This window comes from Cricetulus griseus, chromosome 6 (assembly GCF_003668045.3).
Source record: "Cricetulus griseus strain 17A/GY chromosome 6, alternate assembly CriGri-PICRH-1.0, whole genome shotgun sequence".
Taxonomy (NCBI): Eukaryota; Metazoa; Chordata; class Mammalia; order Rodentia; family Cricetidae; genus Cricetulus; species Cricetulus griseus.
In genome coordinates this window covers 53380671-53404871 of record NC_048599.1, presented here as the reverse complement: position 1 = coordinate 53404871, position 24201 = coordinate 53380671, and the positions used below count along the sequence as shown (strand labels likewise).

At 41.5% G+C, this 24201-nt stretch overlaps 1 protein-coding gene and 1 long non-coding RNA gene across 4 annotated transcripts in view; one reads left to right on the top strand and one right to left on the bottom strand.

Moving 5' to 3' along the window:
* The window catches only part of Slc12a1 (solute carrier family 12 member 1), a 77632-nt gene that overhangs the window by 14848 nt on the left and 38583 nt on the right, over positions 1-24201 (top strand). For all 3 annotated transcript variants that reach the window (XM_035446509.1, XM_035446508.1, XM_035446510.1), the window contains exons 5-13: positions 1370-1509; positions 2549-2659; positions 3445-3556; positions 5460-5587; positions 11141-11225; positions 18990-19141; positions 20321-20428; positions 20734-20857; positions 22358-22459. In XM_035446509.1, the coding sequence (XP_035302400.1) occupies positions 1370-1509; positions 2549-2659; positions 3445-3556; positions 5460-5587; positions 11141-11225; positions 18990-19141; positions 20321-20428; positions 20734-20857; positions 22358-22459 (1062 nt within the window). The remainder of the gene's footprint in view (positions 1-1369; positions 1510-2548; positions 2660-3444; positions 3557-5459; positions 5588-11140; positions 11226-18989; positions 19142-20320; positions 20429-20733; positions 20858-22357; positions 22460-24201) is intronic.
* On the bottom strand, positions 7994-13963 carry LOC107978276. The gene is made up of 3 exons (XR_003486551.2): positions 13774-13963; positions 9780-9894; positions 7994-8167 (listed from the first exon to the last, which is right to left on the bottom strand). It is a non-coding gene; the product is annotated as an uncharacterized LOC107978276 (long non-coding RNA).

The following is a 24201-nucleotide window of genomic DNA, read 5'->3' as shown; positions in this document are numbered from 1 at the left end:
ACACACCTTCACTCCCAACTTAAGTCGTATTAATTGCTTTTTAAAAGATTTATTTTATGTGTATGAGTATTTGCCTGCATCTATGTGTATGTGCCCTGTGTGTGCCTGGTGCCCAAGGAAGTCAGAAGAGGGCAAACTGGAATTGGAATTACATATGGTCTTGAGCCACCACATGGGTGCTGAGGATTGAACCCCGATGCTTTGCAAGAGCAACAAGGGCCCCTAACCTTGGGAACCAGTTCTCCAGCACCTATCTGTCTCGCTTTTTGACTGTTATGCTCATGCAACTGTCCAGTCAATTTTGTTGTGCAAAGTTAGGTTTTAAAATGTGTGGAGATTTGCTCTACCAGATCTGCTCCATTTTGAGAACTCATCCATACAGAGCACAGTTCCTCCTCCTCCATAAAAGGGGGTCTTGTTCTGTTTGCTTGTCCAGTGTTGACTCCTCAGACTCCCATGACTAGCTCCACCTAAGAAGTCATTACAATGTCTATATCCCTCAGCTAGCCCATTTTAGTGTTAGTCACTTGCTCTAAGCTCTGGAGTGGTCCCCTTTGGTTTTCATGTCACAGAAGTGGGTGGCCATTTACAAATTTATTCTTTAGTGTTCAAGGAAGAACAATGGTTCCCAGCCCTCCCTCTGTATTGCTTTCCATTCCACATCCTTATGATGGGAACTCAAGCTTCCTTAGGCTAAAAGCAGAACACAAGGCTGCTTTGCAGAGTGGATAACACACGCACAATAGATACAGCTGTTCATTTTACAGATTAGCTACCAGGAAAGTTCATGCAATAGAATGGAAGTTACAAATAAAAAAGGATCAACTGCTTTCTTCTTTTGAGTCAGGGTTCTATGTAGCCCAGGCTAGCCTCAAATTTACTATCGCTGAGGATGACCTTGAAGACCTAATTCTCCTGCCTCCACCACCCAAGGGCTAGGATAACAGGTTGTGCCACAACACCAGAAAAGAAGAAGTTCTGCCATTTCGCTTTTCTACCCTGGTCTGTCTGTTTCTGGAAATTTTTCTAAAATTTTACTTTAGTTACATTATTAATTTGGATACACTAATGATTTTTTTTAAAAAACACAAAGCATTTGGGTAAAGCTTATTGTTATTATTTATTAAGTTAAATCAGAGTTCTAACTTGTAAGCTTTAATAGATTGGATTTTATCAGCACACACTTTCTGGGCTATGTACAGAGTACAAGGCAGGTCTGCCTACAGGTACTCATTATGATGACACAGGTCTTTTAAAATGACTAGGAATCCAAAATAGTCTCGTTGGGATGATTAACGGTTGGGGTTTAACCATAGAGGGTGGGGAGTTCGGCATCTCCTCCAGGTGATACAAGCTGCTCTTGTTGCAGGTGGAGCCTACTACCTGATTTCCCGGAGCTTAGGGCCTGAGTTCGGTGGGTCCATAGGCTTGATCTTTGCTTTCGCCAACGCAGTGGCTGTCGCCATGTATGTGGTGGGGTTTGCAGAGACTGTGGTAGATCTCCTTAAGGTAATTAAAGCTCTTCTTTGTAGACAAACAAAGTAACTCAATTTTCTTTTACAGGGCCCTAGGAGGTAGTTTCATGTCAAGATAAGAGAAAGAGTTCAGTATCCTTGCAGGAGCCCCAGGCTTAATGTTGGAAGGTCTGGCTTCAGCCCTCACCCTACCATCTGGGAGACTTTAGACACAGTTTCCTCTGCATCAGAGGCTTGTTTTCTAAAGTTGAAAGAGGAGCTGATTTACTGCTTCGTGCATTTCACAGAGTTCCATGCAGATCAGATAAAAAGGATGTATATGGAGAGTGTGTAAAATACAAAGCTTCAGGTAGACAGCAGGCATCATTTCCTGTAGGCACACCACTGTTGCTCACAAGGTTTCCAAAGATGAAGAAAGTTCAAACAGAGAACAACTTGCTGCAGAAAATGAGGTCCCTCTTAGCTAAGTGCCTGATCGAGTTGCCCTGGGAACAAGCTCTTTGAACCTGTGTGGTGTGGTAACGCCTCACCTTCCTCACCTTAAAGGTCTAGCTGGTTTTTCTGGTGATAGTACCTCTATGTGGAAATTACATGAATAAATGAGTGCAGTGTGTCTTTTTAAAGGTATATTCTCTTCAAGAGATATATTACTGAGTTGGTGTTCTCTGTTAAGTTGAACAACACTTATTTTCCAACATTCATATTGTAAGCCGCCTATTTTTATTCTTCTAAAATTCCCCATGGCACAGAAAAATAGCTATTTCTTTTGCTGAATCACAACACAAAAGATGTGGACATACATACTTGTAGTTAGTGCTGCAATATCTCCCGAAGCTGTTGTGACTAGAAGGAATTTCTAAGCTTTCTAGCTCCTAGCCTTGCCTATCAAAGGCCTATGTCACAGATAAAGTAAAGATGTTTTTGCCTTCCTGACCTTACACATACTTCATTTTCTTATTATCCTATATGCCCCAGGTATTTGTGTTCAGTATCTTTTCTTCTTCTTGAATATTATAAAATATACTGAATAAGAAGAGCGATCTCTAATCATTTGAGTGATTCCTTCCCAACAGGAGAGTGATTCAATGATGGTGGATCCAACCAATGACATCCGTATAATTGGTTCCATCACCGTGGTGATTCTTCTAGGCATCTCAGTAGCAGGGATGGAGTGGGAAGCAAAGGTGGGTATCTCTAAATAACACCATAACAAGTGCTGGCCAAGCCCTGAGTTAATCGCAGCAAAAAGAACACCATACTCACAAAGAATAGTTGTCATCCCTTCATTACAGCAAAAGCCATGAGTACACACAAGATGGCCATCATACCACTAAGTACCTGTAGTTGGACTTTCCTTTGGGCCACCAGCTCACAAGTAATGACATTGAGGCTTATTGTTAATTATGAAAGCTTGACCTTAGCTTAAGCTTTTTCCCAATTAGCTCTTATAACTTAAATTAATCTGTTTTTATTAATCTATGTTTTGCCACAAGCCTTGGTTACCTCTCCAACATCTTTAGTGTCTTGCTGGCATCTCTTACCTGCCTAGATTCATCCCAAGTTCCTCTCTCTGCCCGGAAGTCCTGCTTATTTTCTCCTTGCATAGCTATGGGCCATTCAATTCTTTATTAAACCAGTCACAGTGAAACATCTTCATACAGTATTAACAAATATTCTGTAGCAAGTACCAACTCTGGTCAGAACTCAAGCTTATGGATCGGGTCATCTGGCCATGTTTCACCTGGCTTGCTGCCGTTATGGTGACATAGCCAGCAAGGCTGATGCATCTTCACATACAATTATTGTCCAGACCAGCACTGCACACTGGAAACCCAGGTTTCATCCTCAAGTCCCAAGCAGAGAGGAGGGCAATATATTAAGCTTCAGCTGTACAGTGAGAATGTCCAGATTTGAACCTAGTTTATATTGTTGTTGCTTCTAACTTGGCCAATTTCCTTTGGTGTCACAGGCTCAAGTGATTCTCCTGGTCATTCTTCTCATTGCCATTGCAAACTTCTTCATTGGAACGGTCATTCCATCCAACAATGAGAAGAGATCCAGAGGCTTCTTCAACTACCAAGGTAAGTGGGACCAATTAGTCTCTTCTCAGTACATGTGTCTTATTGCTATACCCCATTGCTACCTGTCCCCAGCCACCAGAGTTCCTATGTAGTCCAGAAAAGGGCCTAGCATTGGATTCAGAAGACCCTTGGGTGGGTTTCAACTCTTGACTATCAGCTGAACAGGTTATACATACCCTGTTTGATTCTCAGACTTTCCCACTAAATTAATAATGACAACTTCCTGGAAGACTTTAAAAGTAAATATGTAAAGTATTTAAAATTTAAAAGTAATTTTAAGAAGTCAATCTTTTTCAATTGAAGATGCGTGAGGGTCTCTTGTAAATCCTTACATACTGGGTTATCTCTAGATGGCTAGACAATAGGAATAGAAACTACGTGTAGGGAACAAGAACCTGAATCTGGGAAAAATTATTAGCCACTTCTGAGAACTAATGTCAAATCAAGTCCTTTTGTCTTCCTGGGAGACTTTACAGTATCCAGCCTTACTGGAACATGACCTGCTGCCAGTCACTGTCCTGCTTTCAAGCAGCTTGAGTTAGGGGACTGGAGAGTTTGCTTAGCCTTTTACACAACTAACAACCATCTGTAACTCCAGGTTCAGGGGACCCAGCACTCTCTTCTGGCCTCTGTAGGCACATACATAAAAACCCAGGTCTTTAATGTGGTTATTTTGTCTGCTTTTCTCCGCAGTGGTTATTTTATTTGCATTGGGTTTTATTGTCCTTTCTTTTCTACCTTTGACCCTACTTTACTTCTTCCATTATTTTCAACTTTCTTTTCCCCTTTTCTCATCCCAGATTCCTTTCTTCGTTCAGTTTCTTCCTTGTTCTCTTCCTTTCTGTCTTTTCTCTATATTGCTTCCTCTTTGTTTAAGTGATTTGATGACAACCTACAGGACAGCATTCATCTAAGGACACAGCACCTCACCATGTTCTTATTCTCTGAAAATTGAGTATAAGGACCTAAGATTGGAACACAGAGAGGAAGAGCAGCGAGATTAGAGTACTAGAAACAAGCCTACACTACAGCCTGCTTCCCACGGGTCTCTTACGATTTGTCAAAGGCCTGGAAAGGCAGGCTATTTAAAGATACATACATGTGAGAATGTGATTATGAGCGAGCATGTGAACACGTGTAGTATATTGTGAGGGTGATAACATACTCCTGCAAGAATTACTTTTTTCTTGGCAATATTTATTGGTTGTTTAATTTTTTTCGTACAGTATATTCTAACCAGTTTTTCCTCCCTGGCAACTCCTCCCTGGTCCTCCCCATCTCCCAACCCACCCACCTCCATGCCCTTTCTTTATCTCTCTCCTTAGAAAACAGGTAAACAAACAGAATAAGGAAATAAAAACATAGAACAAAAAACACAGACTCACACAAAAATAAAACCTATAAAGCACAAAATCAGAACCCCATAATATACAAGCAAAAGATCTGCAAGAAAAAATGTTCAAATCAATCCATATGAGACAAAAAGTCTACAAAAATATCATTGAGGTTTTTTTTCTTTTTTCTTTTTTTTTTTTTGTATTGACCAGCCAGCCACTGTTTGGCATGGGGCCTCTCATAAGTGTAGTTTGTATGCCCAGTGAGACCCCCACTGGAGAAGACTAACATTCCCTTCTGCAGGAATTCCTTATCCCCTTTTCCCATTTCTTCTGTAAACTTGGTCTCTAATGACCTTTTCGGAGCTCTGTCTAGAGACCTAAGACCTAAATGTGTATCTAAAATGATAGGCACCTTGGTACTCCAGGAAAGGTAACAAACAGTTTCATATTTACTCTGCCTCAATTCTAAGCACCTATTTCCATCTAGAAATACAGAAGTCAAGACTGTAAGCTCCTACAGTGTGGCAAAACCCAAAAGGATGATGTTGCTCTTGCTTGCATTTCAGCATCCATATTTGCAGAAAACTTTGGGCCAAGCTTTACGAAGGGTGAAGGCTTCTTCTCCGTCTTTGCCATCTTTTTCCCAGCTGCCACCGGGATCCTTGCTGGTGCCAACATCTCTGGAGACCTGGAGGTATGTAGTCTCCTCTGCTTTGTTGTCCTGATGGTGGGAGTATAGTTGTTGGTAGCATGAGAAGCTGTACAGACTGAAGGTGTGCAGAAACTCAAGAATGAAGGTTTCTGCATGATTTCTTTGTTATTTATTCTCTCTCTCTCTCTCTCTCTCTCTCTCTCTCTCTCTCCTTCTCCCTCCTTTTTCTCTCCCCTTTAATTTTAAATCTAGACTCTTGACAATATAGTATAAATCCAAAACCCATATTCAGTGACATCCAGAAACAGTATATTCACAGCAAGTTATTTTTCAATAAAATTAACATAGTTTAGTGACTCAATTTCAGAATCACACCTTCCCTTTAAAAATCATAATGTCTAAAAACACAGGGAAAAACAAAAACAAATCAACAGTAGCAAACAGCCACATGAACAGTTCATCCTCAGGTCATAGCATTCTCCATCAAGTGCTACAAGGATCACTGTATTAGCTATGATGGTGATTGCAGTATTTTATGGAGGACCATCCACTAGCCATGACCAAAACAAGATCAGACTTCGTGTTTCTAGCACATGCATTTTGGAGCTCATAGACCATGCAACAAAATTAGAACATCCACTTCAAAAGGCAGCCCAGGGACTCAGAGAGCCTCTCCTCTTTCTACCTTGGGGTTCTCCCCTAACTTGAAGGTCCTGGGTGGTTAACCACTTTCTGATTCACACTCTACCTCCTACGAAGGGGACTAGGGCAGCAAAGGACAACCTCCACAAATCACTTCTGCTGACATTGCATTGGTCTGTATTTTGACTTATGTCCTTACTTAGCTTCAGGGGACTCTGAAACAGGTTCTGAAGTAGGACAACCATGTACCCCAATAAAGTCTGAGACATTCCAACAGTACAAGAAGGGTTAGAGGACAGTAAGAGTCTCTTTCATAAGAAGGACAAGGGTTTTACCTCACAGACATAAAAAGAAGATGCAAATCTTACCGCAACATATTTATAATCAATGTCAGAAGGTAAGGATTTGCAAGAGTCATCAGGAGACAGGTATTAAATGAAAAACATGCATGGGTCAATGGGGTCATGAAATAAAAGTACTTCACAAATAGTTGTTGGATTGATGAGGGTCAGTTTCCTCAAGGAGGAACTTGGGAAGCAAAGGCTAGAAGTTGACTGTTGGGGAAGAACAAGGCAAGTCTGGGCCGAGGAAGCAAGCAGAGTCTGGCATGAGACACTGAGGTTAGCAGGGAATCTCTTATATGTTAACTGGGGAAAGCCTGGCGAGGCTGGAGAGCCTCAGAAACTTCACAGGAGAGGAAGTGGTTGCAAATGCTCACTGTGGAGCATCAAACTCTGGAAGCAGGGACTTGGCTTTTGGCCTTACTCATTGTGCATCTTCGGAGACAGCATGGTCTTAATAGATATTGACTGAATGAGCGAATTAAGGATTTAGATTTGTTATGCTCCTCTCTTCACTTAGTGAAATTAAATTATGAACTCCTGTTTTCTCACTAACCGCAAAAGTATCAGTGCTCACTGATTTAAGCTCCCAGAAGCTACAGACAGGCTTTTAAATTGGAAAATATTATGCTGTCTTTAGATTTCTTAAAAAAACAAGGTGCTTAGTCAATTCATCTTACTTAATGCCTGAATGAAGGCCATGCTCGAGACAGGGGTTAAATCTCTGCTTTTGTTAGGGTTAGAAGAGATGGAGAGAATTTTCTTACTATAAGCCACAGTAAGAAAGGATCATAAGTCACAATCAAATGCAAGCAATGCTTTCTGACGTTTCAGTTCCATTATGTTCTATTCAATTCTATTCTTTAACACTGGGTTCACCTCATTGAGTCAATTTCTTGGCATAGTAGATGAGGAAGAGGAGGCTCAGAAATAGCTAATGACATCACAACACAAGTGTTGGGGAGCAGAGAGAGTCTGGAGCTGTAGGAAGAAAGACGGGACCGGGAGCTACTGCATGGGTGAACTTACCCAGGTAGATGCAAGAGGGGGGCAAGGCATCTAAGGAAGCAGGCAGCGGAGCAGGGGCGCTCAGAGTATTAATGTAGAAAAGGAAGGAGGGAGGGGGAGAAAGAGGGAGATAAGGACAGAGACAGGGAAACTGTTTAGTGAATGGAGAAACCAACAGTCCATAGACCCAGGAAAAAGGAAAGTGAAAAGTGAAATTATCTGAGACATCAGAGCATAGTTTAAAGTCAGAGTAGCCAAACATGTTAGCTCCCAGAGGTGAAATATTCTGAAAGATGGCAAGGAAACCTCTGTATCACTAGAATTTATTTTTTCTCTGAGGGCGAAAACAAAATAATAGTCATAATAATAAAATAATAATAATAATAATAATAATAATAATAATAATAATAATAATAATAATCAAGCCAATTCAGTTTAGGAGATACTGTTTATACGATATAGAGAGAAGCAGATGAGTAACCATTTCCAGACTCAGAATCCTTCTCAAGATGGCTCCTCACACTGTAGGGAAGAGTGACCAGGAACAGCATAACGGATGCACAGAGTCCCATCCTAAGCATTCTGTGTACGATAGCAATAGCATAACCGGAGCTGTCCTGAAAATCAGGATCTAGGAGAAAATTTGAGAAACACTTTGAGATGCAAAATTAGGGTGTGATTGTTAACCCCTAAGAAGCAGAAACCTAATTGATTACTGGTATCCTGTCCTGGCTTGAGGGCACTTTTAATGATGGAAAGGAGAAGTACCTTAGATTTGGGATAAATTCTTTTTTTTTTTTTTGGTTTTGAATTAATTTTTTAAATTTAAATTAGAAACAAGCTTGTTTTACATGTCAATGGTTTGGGATTAATTCTGAAGGAGGGTGAAAACTAAGAATGTGTCAGATTCCCAAGCTCCCTCTGTCAGTTGCAAGACTAAACAATCCCATTTTGGCCTGATCTTGTGGTACAAGATCATACATACATCAATACACTGGCATCATACGTTACCCAGTAGTGCCTTAGAGTCCAGTTGGCCCCCTTGTAACATGGACTCAACAGTTTCAGGGGTTATAGTAGGCAGCTGCAAGGGAAAGTTGTCTTCATGTCTATGTCACAAGGCTGTCTTTCACCTTCCACTTCCTATCCAATTATGCTCCAGTTAAGTCGGTTACATCACCCAGATCCCATGAAATTGTGGGGGTGTGTTTCACATGTTGGGAGGTATACATATTCGTGTGTGCTTTCAAAGCCCAGAGGTCAATATCAGGCCATTCCTGACCACACACAGTTTGTTTTGTTTGGGCAATAGTCTCTCCCTGGAATCTGGGGGTCATCAACTGGTCTAGACTGGCTGGCCAGTGAACTCCAGACACCCATCTGTCTCACCTTCCCAGTACTGGGATTTGAAGTGTGCCCACACTTGTTTTGTCTTGTTTCTTTAAACATGGATTCTAGGAATTGAACTCAGACCCTCACAATTTTGCAGCACTCTACTGAGCTACCTCCCAGCTCCCAATAAATTCTTAAGCAATAAAACAAAAGCAAATTTGAATAAGTAGGGCCCATTTCAGCCACACTGCCTTGTCTCCCTCGAAGGAACTGTTGTATTGCATACACCTGCACATTTGCTCTGGAGATAATGGAATGGAAGGAAGAGGCTGGGTACACATATCCCATCAAAACCCTGACATACAGATGTTCCTGGAAGAATTGGAGCATATATGGATTAGTGGCTGCATAGAGCTGGTTACAATGCACCCATCAGGAGCAGGTTTGCTTGGTTAAGGCATGGTTTCTAGTGATTGGATAGGGTCTGCATTTGCCAAGTGTTTTCAATGGACTTGACCATCATATTTAAGTTTAGGGAAAAAAATGCTCAAGCTTCATTTGCCTGTACTGATAGTTTATATGTATTGATGGGACTTGTATCCTCCAGCTGGGAAACCACTGCCTACTGGAATTGTACATTTCTCTGTTCAGTATTCATTGTCTCTTTCTAAATGCCAGATAGCTAGCTGCCTGTATAAGAAAATCATGCATCAAAATATTTGTTTAATAATTTCTTAAATTGAATTAAATATAATCCAATAAGCTGCTTGGAAGTCAGTTTGATACAATTTAACAGTCCCTTCCAAAACCAGATATAACTGGTGAATTAAATATGTGGACTCAATGCAATGTATGCACATACATTTATAAGCAAGAGAAAAGCTTGTTTTCTGGTATAGGGTTGACCTTACCTCTTTACTGAGCTTTCTCAAGGAAATGAAGAATGTAGAGAGACTGGAGAATTTGGCATATGATCCTTTTTGCTCAGCCAGAATGGTGTTTTTGTTCTGTCTTGTTTTTCTTTGTCTGTTGGTTTTAATTAAAGACAAGCCTAAGCTCAGAATAAAACATGCATATGACCAGATATTGTCAACATGCCAGATAAGTTTGTGTCTGATGCTTCTACATGCAATTCACATGGAGAGAAAGAGAGAGGTCTGCTCCACTTCTATAACATCTCTCTTTAGACGGGAGTGTTCTCTTCAGTTCAGCACTGAGGCTTTGTTTGTTTGGTTTTTTTTTTAATGGTTGGATTTGCTTATTAAAAATAGAACCACTTAGGGCTGGAGAAATGGTTCAGAGGTTAAGAGTACTGTCTGCTCTTCCAGAGGTCCTGAGTTCAATTCCCAGCAATCATGTGGTGGCTCATAACCATCTATAATGAGATCTGATGCCCTCTTCTGGCCCAAAGGCAGACATGCAGGCAGAACACTGTATATAAGAAATAAATAAATACATAATAGAATCACTTTTCTCTTTTCCTTTTTTAATTGAAAATAGATTTTTATGCAATATATTCTGATTACAGTTTCCCTTCCCCCTACTCCTTTCAAAACCTCCCCATCTTCCCGTCTAGACCCACCCCCTTCCTGTATCTCCTTAGAAAACAGATATCTAAGAAATAATAAAAAAAATGACCTATAATACAATAAAATAAAAAAAAAACAAATATAGGGCAAAATAACCAAACAAAGGGGAAAAAAACAAAGAGAAAACACAAGAAACACATATAGGCATGGAGATACACATGTTCACACATAAGAATCCCATAAAAACACAAAACTGGAAATATCTATATGCACAAAGGACATGTAAGGCAAAAAAAAAAAAAAAAAAAAAAAGCCTGACTTATCATGAGACAAGGAACATCCAAAGATGCCATTGAGTTAATTGTCTGTTCCTTCACAGTGGTTTGTTTACCCAGTGAGACTCCCTTGGAGAAAGCTAATTTCTCATTTACAAGTGCTTATCAATTGGAAATGGCTTCTGGGTTAGGGATACAAGCATGTGTCTACTTTTCCTTTCAGCTCTAGGATCCCATCTGCTATAGACTGGTGTAAGCTCTGTGAGTTTATATGCAGTACCAAGTTTCATATTCCATTATTCACTCTAAATACTCTGTCCAGAGGACTGTTCACTTCTCCATTTGCTAGATACTTTCTTTAGAGCTTGCCTTAGGAAGCATAGATTAACATTTTGCAAATACAGAAATAACTACTAGTACTCTGTTAATTATTCAGTTCTGTTTTCTCCTCTGCTCAATTTTTCACAGGATCCCCAGGATGCCATCCCCAGAGGGACCATGCTGGCCATTTTCATCACCACAGTTGCCTACATAGGTGTCGCTATTTGTGTAGGTGAGTAAAACATCCCTGATGTCAGAATTTCAGGGAGTCCAGTGGTTCTTTGCACTAATGGCTTTTCATGGAACATGAGTAGAAAGTTTTGTTTTGTTCTTAAAGCAGCAACTTTACTTCCTTTCTTGGTACTTAATGGTTTGTATCTTTGGGGGCCTTTGATGCAATTAAAATGCAATGCAGACATCTTAGGATCAGTGTTTTAAAAGAGCCTATCAAATTGTTGTTATGCCCTGGCCTAAAGAAGGCCCCGCCTTGCTACCCTTGATGATCTCACTGCTGGGAAAGCTGCCACTTCTAGCACTCAGCTCTTGAGCCCTCTGAGGTGAGAACAAGAGCAGAGTAAAGTCGGAAAAAAAAAATCAAACGAAACCCAAACCTGGCAAAGAAACTTACAAAATATGAGGAATTCACAACAATATCTCATGTCTAACTTGGAAGTGTCATTGACACCAGCTGCCAGGAAATCAGCCGAGCCCAGCTGTTAGCAGTGTAGAAGCCAGCCCCATGTTTCTGGGTGAGCCCAGCATGGCGTATCTACCTTTCCAGATGCCACAAAGCAGGCTTTGGCTCTACCCGATGCCTGCGGCCACTCCTCTTAGAGCCACCACAAGCTTATGGCAAGAAAGGAATGTGTTTTCCAACACAAAGAGAAGAAACCCTCTTCAGTGCACAGTGAGGAATTCAAGCCAGGGTTGGACAACTATGGAAGCCTGGTGGCCATTTGACCAAAGGGTAAACTCCTATAGCCCTCTGCTTGCTATAAGAAAAAAATTGGAAAAGTCAATATGTCTTAAATTGATTTCTGAAGGGGAAAAAAAAAAGCAAAAAGTTAAGACTGTTGCCTATGTTTTTTTTTAACTTATTTATTATGTATACAACATTCTGCTTCCATGTATATCTGCACACGTGAAGAGGGCACCAGATCTCATAAGGGATGGTTGTGAGCCACCATGTGGTTGCTGGGAATTGAACTCAGGACCTCTGGAAGAGCAGTTGGTGCTCTTAACCTCTGAGCCAGGTTAATCTCTCCAGCCAACTGTTGCCTATCTTGCTGCTTCTTGTGTGAGAAACCTAGTAAGGTTGTTCAGTGCCCTGTGGCAGTCTGTGCTGTTACACAGGAAGCCATTTTCTGATTCAGTGCATTAGGACATCAACGACTTTAGAGTGACACTGAAGCCATCTGGGGTTACATCTTCCAAATGTGGTTTTAGGTCAGCAGGTGCATGTTTAAGAAACACAGTAGGAGCAGGGTGACACATACTACCATGCCTGGTTTTACATAGGTTCTGGATGTTAAAATGAAGGTCCTCTTGCATGTGCAATGAGCACTTTACTGACTGAACCATGTCCCCAGCTGCTAATGGAAAGGCTTACCTCAGGTTAGAACCCATGACCATAAGTAAGACTCATATCCTCATACCAATGAGCAACCTTTAGAGCTGTCTTTTTTTTTTATTATTTAAGTAACATTTTTTTCATTTATTTTACATATCAACCACAGTTTCCCCTCCCTCTTCTCCTCCCAGTCCCCCTCCCATCTACCTCATTTCCCTTCTACTCCTCCTTCATCTCCATTTAGAAAGGGGCAGGTCTCCCCTGGGAGCTGCCTTAAAGGTAGTAGTAACGAATAAGAGGCACCCAGGGTGGAGTGGAAAAGCAAAAGTAACATCTTATTATTAGTTGGCATTTGGTTTGCAAAGAACCTATTATTTATGCATTTTTAAAACCTCATGTATATTTTAATGTATTTCAATAACAATCAAATACACAATGGCAGAGATTATGAGTCAGAAAAACTCAATGCATCATTGTTGTTTTAACTTTGGCACAGTGGCTGTGCCTTACACAGCCAGCGATTGCGACTCTGCAGTCACCAGCCTGCTTATCTAGCAGCGGCCTGGCCTCTCAGGCCACAACCTAAGGAGAATTCTGCTCCCACAGGCACTGGCCCTGTCGCTGCCACTAAAGGTAGCTTTAACTAAATCTCTATCATTCTAATTATGAATAAGACTCGAGATAAAGGCTGGGGTGAAAACCTGTGAGCTCAGAGAGGCTGAGTAGCAACTAGCTAACCATCTCTCCTTGCTGGCTTCCATGGAAGACCCCTGCATTAGCTTCTCCAAACCAGAAAAAGCTGCGCCACTCCAAACCCCACTCTACTACTTCCTGTGTCTCTCTGTCTCTCCACGATGCCCCCTAGTACTCTATGATTACTTTCTGTCAACTAGTTGTTCATGTAGCCTCCTGTCCCAAGGTTAATTTTATTTAATTAATACAAATGCAAACTTGGGGTTCACAGTATAATCGAATACCTTCCAACACGTCATTGTATTTTCTCATCCTTGGTCCTCCATAGCACTTTCTTATACACCCTTCCCCTCCCTTTAGTATCGGCCCTCTCCCTAATTGGTCCCCCTTATACTTCCACATTGTATATATGTACATGTTTATATGTAGATACACACACACACGTAGATATGCACATATATAGAGATCCAGATTTAAATCTAAATTCTACATATGAGGGAAAACTTGCAGTATTTACCTTTCTGACTTTGGCTTATTTTGCTTAGTATGATGATTTCCATTCCATCCATTTTCTGACAAATAACGTACTTTCGTTTTTCTTCTTGAGAATACTCTTTGCTCTTGAGAAGGACCCAGGTTCAGTTGCCAGCACCCACATGGTGACTCACAACCATCAGTATCTCCAGTTCCAGGGACTCTAGTGTCCTCATCTGACCTGCAGGGACCAGGCACATACATAGAGCCCACAAACACATGCAGGCAAAGCATACATACACATAAAAGACCACATAAATACGTCTAAAAACAAAGGCATTCAAAATGCTCTCAATTCTGTTTCTGAGACTCAACCCTGTAGAAACATTTTGAAATTTAGAAGAAAATGTTAATGCACAAAGATGGTCATCATACAAGGTTTATAATATAAAATGATGGAAGTATTCAAATGTGTGAAAATAATGAAACAGAAAGAAGTAAGATGGTCTCATCGTTAATACTAATGGCTAGTTAGGAAATTACTAGTATTTATCCCAAAGAACTGCCTTATTTACTTCTTTTGTTCAGTTAACATACAGAGGGGTGCACACCATTACGACATCCACAGAAGTATTTGTCAGAACACTTGGTTCTGAGTTGTTCGGTCTCATATGCGTATACGGGCATATGCTCTTCCCCAAGCCCTCTCTTTGCCTCTTTCTTCCCCATGTCACTTCCTGCATCTGCTTTCCTATTTCCTGTGTCCCGTTATCCTGTCTGTTTCTCACCTCTCCTAATACCACTTCATCTTCTCGCATAATATCCACGCTAGTCATATGACCTACAAACACATACTCACTCACATGTATGTATAATTTTAAACCTAGTTTCTACATCTGAAAGGAAACATGCAGTATTTGTCTTTCTGAGGCTGGTTTGTTGCAGTTAACATAATGATTTTCAGATGTGTCCATTTTCCTGCCACTGTCATAATTTCACTTTTCTTTCTGGCAGCATAAAATTCCATTGTGTAGACATCACACATACCCTCCACCCATTTATATGTTGACAGACATTTAAGCTACTTCCATGTCCTGACTATTGTGAGCAGGGGAGCAATAAGCATGGAAGTACACATAGCTCTGTGATATGTCTACTTAGAACTTTTTGTGGATGTAGCCAAGAGCATGTCTGGGTCTTAGATTAAACCTATTGTCAGTTTCTCAGGGACTATTCATACTGGTTCCCATGGGGGTTACACAAGTTTACATTGCCACCAACTAAGAGTTCATCTTTCCACACATCCCTACCAGCATATGCTGACCTTTGTTTTCTTTTCCTAAATTCATTTTATTTATGACATTATACTCTAAGTACATCATTTCCCCTTCCTTTCTGCATATGACAACCTTTTAAGCATCCTCTGAGGTGTGGGTTTGACACATATCACTGCCATAGTAAGTGTCTGCCCTAGGAGCCTTTATTTCTCCATCGATTCTAAAAGATAACTTTGCTGGTCAACAGTTATTTGCTTTGGGTTCTTGGGATATCTCATCCTAAGCTTTCTTGGCCTTAAGGGTGAGCTGTGAGATGCCTGGTGCTATTTTGTTGTTTCTGTCTTTGTAGGTGATTTGCCATTTCCCCCTTACAGCTTTGAAGATGATTTTCTTTGCCCTGTATTTTCAACATTATGACATCACAGAGATTCTTCTCTCATCGTGTCTATTTGGAATTCTAAATGCTTCTGGTGTTTGAATATCCGTGTCTTTAAATTTGGAGGGTTTCTGGTATAATTCGGTAGATTCTTGGTGTCTTTAGTGTTGGCCTCTTTCTTCTGTGCTGTGGATATGAGCGTTAGTGTCTCAGAGTCCTTAGATGTGGTCACACTTGTTTGCTACTGACGTTTCCTGTGCTGATATCTGAACACCATGCTCCATAGACCCCATCTTCCACCTCTCACATTCTTCCTTCTGTTTGTCAGGTTTCTTGGTGACCGGTCTGCTGGGCCTTTTATTTGATTCAGTGAGTTTTTTTGCTTTTTAATGCTTTGGTTTTTGCTTTTCTTTTCAAAAATCTTTGTTTCTTTGCTGAGTTGTCTGTGCTGCCGACTTTTTCGCCTGTATTGCTGATCTCCTTCATTTTGATGACTTTTTTCCCTATCTCCTGATGCTTCTCTCTATGGCCTGGACCAAATTCATCTGATAGTTTGTATCTTCTTTTAGGTTATTGATCATTTTTACCAAAAAACTGAAATCATCACACTGAATTTTGCACTTCTCTGTATCTTTGGGTTTAGCACTCCTGGAGTTACCATCTCTTGGAAGAGTCATGGCATTGGTAGCTAACAACTGTCTGTAACTCCAAGATCTGACACCCTCACACAGACATACATGCTAGCAAAATGCCAATGTATGTAAAATAAGAATAAATTATTTTTTAAAAGTTCAAAACCAAAATTAAATAAATATAATAAAGAGGATAAAACTGAAAAACATAAGAGTATTAAGAGAAAATAGTCTGGGCTGCAGAGGTGGCTAGACAGGTGTTAAGAGCACATATTGCTCTGGCAGAGGATCCAAGCCTGGTTCCCAGCACCCACATCGGGCGGCCCACACAACCTGTAACTCCAGATCCAGGAGATCCAAGGCCTGTGACCTTGTGAGCAACCTTGATCGTATGCACACATACTCACATAGACACACACAAACACACAATTGAAAATATAAACCTTTTTTTAATAGAAAAGAAAAGATGCCCGGCATTGGTGGCGCATGCCTTTAATCCCAGCACTCGGTAGGCTGAGGCAGGCAGATGTCTGTGAGTTTGAGGCCAGCCTGGTCTCCAGCGAGAGTGCCAGGATAGGCTCCAAAGCTACACAGAGAAACGCTGTCTCGAAAAAACAAAAAAGAAAGAGAGAAAGAAAGAAAGAAAGAAAGAAAGAAAGAAAGAAAGAGGAAAGAAAAAAGTCAATGAAGCAAATCCAAAATATAATAAAATGTAGAGAGGTGTGGTGTGGGGAAAAGCCAGAAAAGAAACAACGATGAAAAAAAAAATGTTGCCCAAAGTGGGGATAAAAATGCATAAGATAAGATGAATGTATGAAGAAAAATAAATATAAATATTAAGACGTTTCAAAAGATATAATACAGTGAAGATACTGCTAAATACGAAGGATGTGAGGGAGGAATCACAGTAGGGGAAAACGATGTTAAAATGGCTCCTACCTGGGTCTTCTGAATTGAAACTGCTAGTTACAAGCACTGGGGAAGGGGAGCCGGTTGAATTTGGGCTCCCTTCTCTCCTTTGGCTTACACTGTTGCCTACCCTGTCTGGGACAAGTGCAGGATGCCTCCCAGAGTTCACTGCACAGCCGCTGTTCTTCTTAGGGCACCAGGGACCTCTACTGGCCACTCAGTGCCCCTCTGTAAGATGGACAGTTTCTCTCACTTTCTGAGACCCCCAGATCATAAACCTGATGTACTGTTCTAGCAGAAGGATGTGGGGGTGTGGGAGCAGCCACCAAACTGAGATGGGTGCACGTGGAGGACCTGACATGGCACTGTCAAGGCTTCACCTGCTGAAGGGTGCACCCCTGGAACTTCTGAGTTATTGGGTTCTAAAGCAGGGAGCCATAGTTATCTTCGAATTTCATCTGCCTGTAAGCTTCAGGCTCCGAGGCATCAAACTCCAGGCTTGGTGGCCACCTGTACTCTTCAGTCCTCAATATCCAGCTCTCTGCTCTCCACAACTGCCTCCCTGAACCATCCCTCACCATAGGGTGGGTTGTAACAGGCCCAAGGCAAGATTTTCAAGATGCCTTCCAATCCCCACTGCTCTGAATGCCATCAGCAAAGCAGGATCTCTCTCACCGATGCTGCCTCATCAGCTGGAGAAATCACTGTGTCCCCAAATACTACAACAGGATTTAAGCTCATGAGGGCTTTGGCTTGTGCTGGGGGTGGAGCTGCCTGACCCTCACCCAGCTTATCTTTTGGAAATGGCTTCTGAATCCCATTGCCCATCCCAGGAACTGTGCAGGTGAAGTTCTGCTAAGCTTGCTACTCTGTGTAACAGTGCATCTCCCCTCAGCTCTTTTCCTTTCCTTCCTCCAGGGATTGCCAAAGCCCTGCCTATATTGCTGTTTGGGATGAAGTCTAATGTTTTTTATCCTATCTTTTTTTTCAGCAGTTCTCACATAGGCAGAAACTATGCAACCATCTTACTGGGAGGTGCTATCTTTGTTATTAAAGCAATTAAAATTACATATACATGACCTGAACAAGGAGGATGCCAAGAGACACACTATTGTGAATTGGGAGGGCGGGTAGGAAAACACACAAAGCCTCAACAATATACGAAGAACTATAGGGAACCAAGGAATGCTGAGAGCAGAAGAAACAGTCTTCCCCAGGGAAGAGCACAGCAATTGGTAACCCAATGCTATATGGCCAGCTCTGAAAACATACAGGCAAAGAATATACAGACTAAGCACACTGTATTCATGTGTTTTGAAACACACACTCTCGAATTAAACAAAAAAGAGGCCATGAATTTGAAAGAGCAAGATGGGTGGGTATGTGAGAGGGTTTGGAGGGAGGGCAGAGAAGAGGGAAATGTTATTATTTCATTGTAATCTCTTTAAGAAGTTTTAAGAATTACGTCTAAAGTAGAATTATTACTCTGTTTCTAAAATGTTTGCAAAGGATTAGTTGAAAACAAGGCCACATTATCTTGGTTATTCGATTCCTTAGTGCCTTCCCTTGATTGCCTCTCAGGTAATGAGAATTATTAAAACTCATGTGGTCAGTAGATGTGCACTAGACATGAGCTGTGTACATGCTATGCCAAAGCACCACACGCATTAGGAGATCAGAAAATAAGACAGTATCTCAGTGCCCAAGCCTCTTACAAGATAGCCTCAGGAGTGAGGACCACCCAAGGCAGTGTGAGTGACAGGGTGTTCAGAGGACTCAGAGGCTGGGAGCTCCAGGGACCGTGTCTCAAGAAGAATTGACAGTCTGCACAGGCTCTGAAAATATGTGTTCAGACTCAGTGCCAACTAAGCATGTTTTAGAACAAAACCCTCAGAGAGCAGGACTCTGACAAAGGGATGTCAAGATGATGAGATGATGTGGGGGGTCAGGGATTTAGCTCAGTGCTGCAGTGTTTGCTTCACAAGCACAAGGCCCTTGGCTCTGTCCCTAGCACTGAAAAGGAGCAAGGAGAAAAAAAAATGACAGACAAACATTGTCTCCTCAGCTGCATGTGTGGTCAGAGATGCCACTGGAAGCATAAATGACACCATCATTTCTGGGATGAGCTGCAACGGGTCTGCAGCCTGTGGGCTGGGCTATGACTTCTCAAGATGTCAACATGAACCATGTCAGTATGGGCTGATGAACAATTTTCAGGTATGAACTTTCAGAGAGAGAGAGAGAGAGAGAGAGAGAGAGAGAGAGAGAGAGAGGGAAAAAGGTTTGTTGCTATTGTCTGCATTTTCAGAATATCAAGTACAGTAAGGCTTCTGGATCTACAATTGATTACATATGGATTGATTTGAATTAAGTGAGGAGCAGGTGGCGTGGGAGCGAAAGAAGCCACGCAGGTGTTGTGTGTAGCAATTCCCATGCTTTTCGGGCACTATGGTAAGGAGACAGTAGATGGTGTGGGTTGTGTCACCAGGAGGGAGCACCATGTTGTTTCCATAGCTTTGAGTCAACTCTGTGAGACTGTGTGCTGGAAAGAAGAGGCTAACTAGCACTTGGAATGCATTTTGTGTACAGGCCAAGAGACAGGGCAAGGAGAAATTATGAATGAGAAACTGGGATGGAATTGAGAGCCGAGCAGCATAGGAAAGTACAGGACTTAAGGCATCCTAACTGTCCTACATGGTCAGTAAAGAGAGTAAGAAGCCAGTGGACTGAAAAGTCTGCATCCATCCAATTGTAACAACCCAGAGACATCAACTCTGCTGAATTCATTATTCCAAATTATGGCTTAAGCCGATAGGCTCCTCATAAACACATAAAATCTGTTCCCGGGGATCAGATTGGTACTGATATCATTTTCACTATTATTCTGAGGCAAACCATGAGTATCCCAATTATCTCAAAAAAATAAAGTTATGTTTAAAGAGCACAAGAAAAGCAAAGGTTTGGAAACTCTTTGGCAGAAGAAAAACCAATGCCTTAAAAAGACTGAAGGAAGGCAAGCCGTCCTCATACCTGTTCAACACCACCTGCTGTGGAGCAGAGCCTCTCCCACCAGAGCTACTGAGAGCACAGGGAGATGGAGATGCTATGAAAGTCCCTGGAGGCATTCTCTTCCTTAGTTTTTCCAGTGTTCTCTAAGTATTTTGTGGTGGGTATCTAGTGCTTGGTAAGTAAATAAAAAAAAGAGAGATCATTCCATCTTGAAAAGAGAAGTCTTACAAGTTCAAGAGTGAAGCAGGGGAGGGGGTATAGGGAACATTAGTTTATAAGATTGCAAATCACAGGAAGTGGAGAAGGAAGAAATTGTGCTGAAGAATAAGTAACTTTCAAACTGTCTGTTGGATGAGCTGCTTTATCAAACCCCTTTCTGTTCTCAAGGTCATGAGCATGGTGTCAGGGTTCGGCCCCCTCATCACCGCGGGGATCTTTTCGGCAACGCTCTCTTCAGCCCTGGCCTCCCTAGTCAGTGCGCCCAAAGTATTCCAGGTAATACAGCCGTGGAAGCGTGCACTGTCTTCACTGCATGCGAAACTATCTGAAATAGTGGTCCCCACAAGCAATCACTTTCCATCATTTTCTGCAACCGTTAATGCTTGCATCTGGCTCAAGCGCTGTGTCTGCCACATAGTGAAGATCGATTCTGATAATATAAAGACTGATGAGCCGCAGTGTTAACTTGCGCCTCATATTGTGAACGCTTAATCTTTCCCAAATCTTCTTTTCTGAATCACCTAGAGAAAATGACTGTGCATAGATATAAATGAAAAATGTCTTCTCTTTTCTCCCATTAGGCTCTGTGCAAGGACAACATCTTCAAAGGACTGCAGTTCTTCGCAAAGGGCTATGGGAAAAACAACGAGCCCCTGAGAGGATACTTTCTCACTTTTGTGATAGCCATGGCATTCATTCTCATCGGTGTGTAGTTTTCTTGTACTATTGAAAGCCAAAGAGCCTTCTTATTACTCAGGCTTTTGCTTTAGCTTGAGAAATTAGCTGGTTTATATTAAGACTCTGTCTGGAAATGTTTGTCTAAGAAGGAAGCAAGGAATCCTTACAAGGGGGCATTTGAGGGAGGGAGGTGGTCTGCAGACTTTGAACCTGAATGTTAGAAGACCAATGCAATACTTCCTAACCATGGGAGATTGGAAACACCTCCACCCTCCCACGCCATCTCTACGCACTAAGCTGATAGTTCTAAACTGGCAAGCTGAATTGTCTATACCAGCTGCATTTCTTTAAATGCAGCTCCTTGGCCATCTGCTCAGAATCACTGGGAAGTCCATGTTTCACAGACCCAAAGCCAAGGCTGCTGAATTAGAATCACTGAGGATTTGGAATATGCATATTACATGCTCCTCAAATCACTCCTAGACTTTTTTTTTTTTTGAGAACCATTTACCTGGACTATAACTTGAGTTTTCTTTCCCAAGCAAACTAGAAGCGATCACATGGCCTCAAAAAGGCATATTTGCCAGCTTCACAACCCTTGCTCTCTCTTAAGACCAAAGCTAAGGGATCTTCTTTGAATGTGAAACACTGGAAACAACTATAATTTATGTGTCCTTATACAATGTCTATGAAGTTGGGGGGGGCTACATATAACTCCTTCAATTTGATAGACATTTAAGAAATTAAATAAAATGGTTTATATAGAGAAATATTCTAGTAATGCAATATAATGTTATAAGACTTCCAATTCTTGTCCTCTGTTGCGTTTAAATGTTTTATTACGTGTGTGTGTGTGTGTGTGTGTGTGTGTGTGTGTGTGTGTGTGTATGCACATATGTGCACATGCCTGAGCTTGCAAATCAGTCAAGAGACAACTTGTGGAAGGTTCTCTCCTTCAATGCAGGTCCCTGAGATCTAATTCAGGGAGTCAGGATTGGCAGCACACACCTTTACCTGCTGAGCCATCTTATTAGCCCCCTTCTGCATTTAAATGATCACACAACCAATTTTTAAAAACTGTATACATTAAATTATCTCCTTTAAAATCATTGATCTAATGTAACATATACTTTACATTATCTCCTTTAAAACCGCATGTATTTCCATCCTACAGAGCCTCTTGACTGTTTACACACAGCACACAAGCAATACAGGATTTGGTGCCTTCAAAATTCCTATAGAGGAGTTCATTATGCACTTAGCCCTGGTGTAGACAGAGGTCTGGATGGTCTATTTTGTGATTGGCAGGTTTTCTTGAGTCTCACTTCATGGAAACATTGGCTGAAAGTATGTATATAGCCCCAATGAAATTTCTTAAACTTTGATTTTGGCTATGTTTCCAACTTCTTACAGATTTTAGCTATGTGTTCAATTTGCAGAAGAAGTTGAGCTCCTAGGCCTGCACAGCTGTTTCTTCCCCACTGTCACTGCTCAGATCTTTCATGCACTGCTCTGTTTCTCTTGCAGCGGAGCTGAATGTCATCGCACCCATCATCTCCAACTTCTTCCTGGCCTCATATGCACTTATTAATTTCTCCTGTTTCCATGCCTCATACGCCAAATCTCCAGGTAAGCCAAAATAAAAACATAAGTCCAAGCAGTTAGTTTGTCTCGATAAAATGAACTAAGTCTGTGAAAAGTGTTCAATCTGTGTTTTTATGTTTCTTATATCTTAGTAGGCAGCATAATCCACTTTATTTTGGTGAGTTGGGGGGATGACTTCCGAAATAGAAAAAGAATCATATGAGCAATGGCCTTTTTGACCAACCGTAAAGTCAATTTTCTCCTGTGGCAATAAATTATTCATTGCAAGAGAAACCACATTTATTTCAGCAGTAGAAAAACACCACTATTTATTTCTAGGGTAAAAGTGACCACAGAAGTGGAATAAATGTATATATTTGAGACTTCCTCACTATCAATTTGTTTCCTGCCCATGGTGCAGAAGAGAAGGATGAGCAGTTCCCATAATTACCTGCTGAGTGCAGGCAATGCAGGTCTACTGTAGTGTTCATGCCAGGGACATCGGTGCACAATCGGGCTGCGGTCTTAAATGGTTTAAAATTTCACACCCAAGAGCCTTTCTCTACCTCATCACCCTTCAGGTCTTCTTTGCTTCTACTGCCCCAAAATCCCTTCTGTCACTTCCAGAAAGTCATCTGATGAGGTCCTATGACTCTCAGAAAGTTTTTCAACATGAGGACTTTCATCCAAGATACGAAATAAATACTCATTTATGGTTTGCCACCATCTCCAGCCTTATTGGCAGCAGGTTTGCTAAGGAGGCCAGGAGCCTGTGTCCACACAAGGCTACTAGTTATAGAAAGGGAGGCCATGGGGCCTGTATCCACGCAGGACTACTGGGTTATAGAAAATAAGTGAAGATTTTTAGTTTAGTGTGGTTTGTCTTTTAACATGAATCTGTAATTCCATGCCATGTTTTGCTATGTTAGAAAGAATCAAAACACAAAAACAAACCCAAAACAACCCAGTTACAATAATTATCAGAAGAATGGAAAGGAATAATGGGAAAGAGAAGGGGGAAGAAAAATAGAAAAAAAAAACACATGTATAGGAAGACTCATGTAGATACACAAACCCCAAAGGTGACTCTCCAAACCCACCCCACCCCCTCCCCATCCACCTTACCTCCATCAGCTATCTCTCAAAAGGGAGAAAAACTAAGCAAGTCGGGCTTTTCTAATGGCGTTCTTGGAGTGCTGTTTCCCTCTTGTGGCCATAGAGGAAATTGCTCCTCTAGACAGCTTTCCACGGGATTCCAATGACTCCAGATTTAAAGCGGTATTCACCCATTGACCCAATGCATCCTCCAACTCAGTTTTTCCCATCCTGACCGACTTGTTTCCTGGTCTCTTTCACTTTGGAAAACTAATGGAACATAGAAACCTGTGTGTATTGTAACTGTGACAGATACGTTGTAAAATACGATGTTATGCGTATTAATGTGATGAGTTTAAGGACCACGTATAGAAACATTCCTCCCCCTCTCTAAGATTATTGCTTTTGAAGGAGAAAACTCTGTCCCCTTAGGATGAATCTAATTCGGGCAGTCTCCACTGCTCTGCAAATGGAGCAAAAATCCACTTTAGTAACTGGCCCTTGCACAGACAGGAAGTTCTTCCATCCCACCTGTTGCCCGGACACCACCTTTTCCACCCTCCCTTCTTCCTTTCCATTCTGATGGTGCTGATTTTAGATGCTTGAGGTCTGGTAGTCTGGGAGGACAAGGAGGACATGTAGGAAGCATGGAGGGGTCTGGTACACGACCATCTACTTTCAGAATGCTTTAT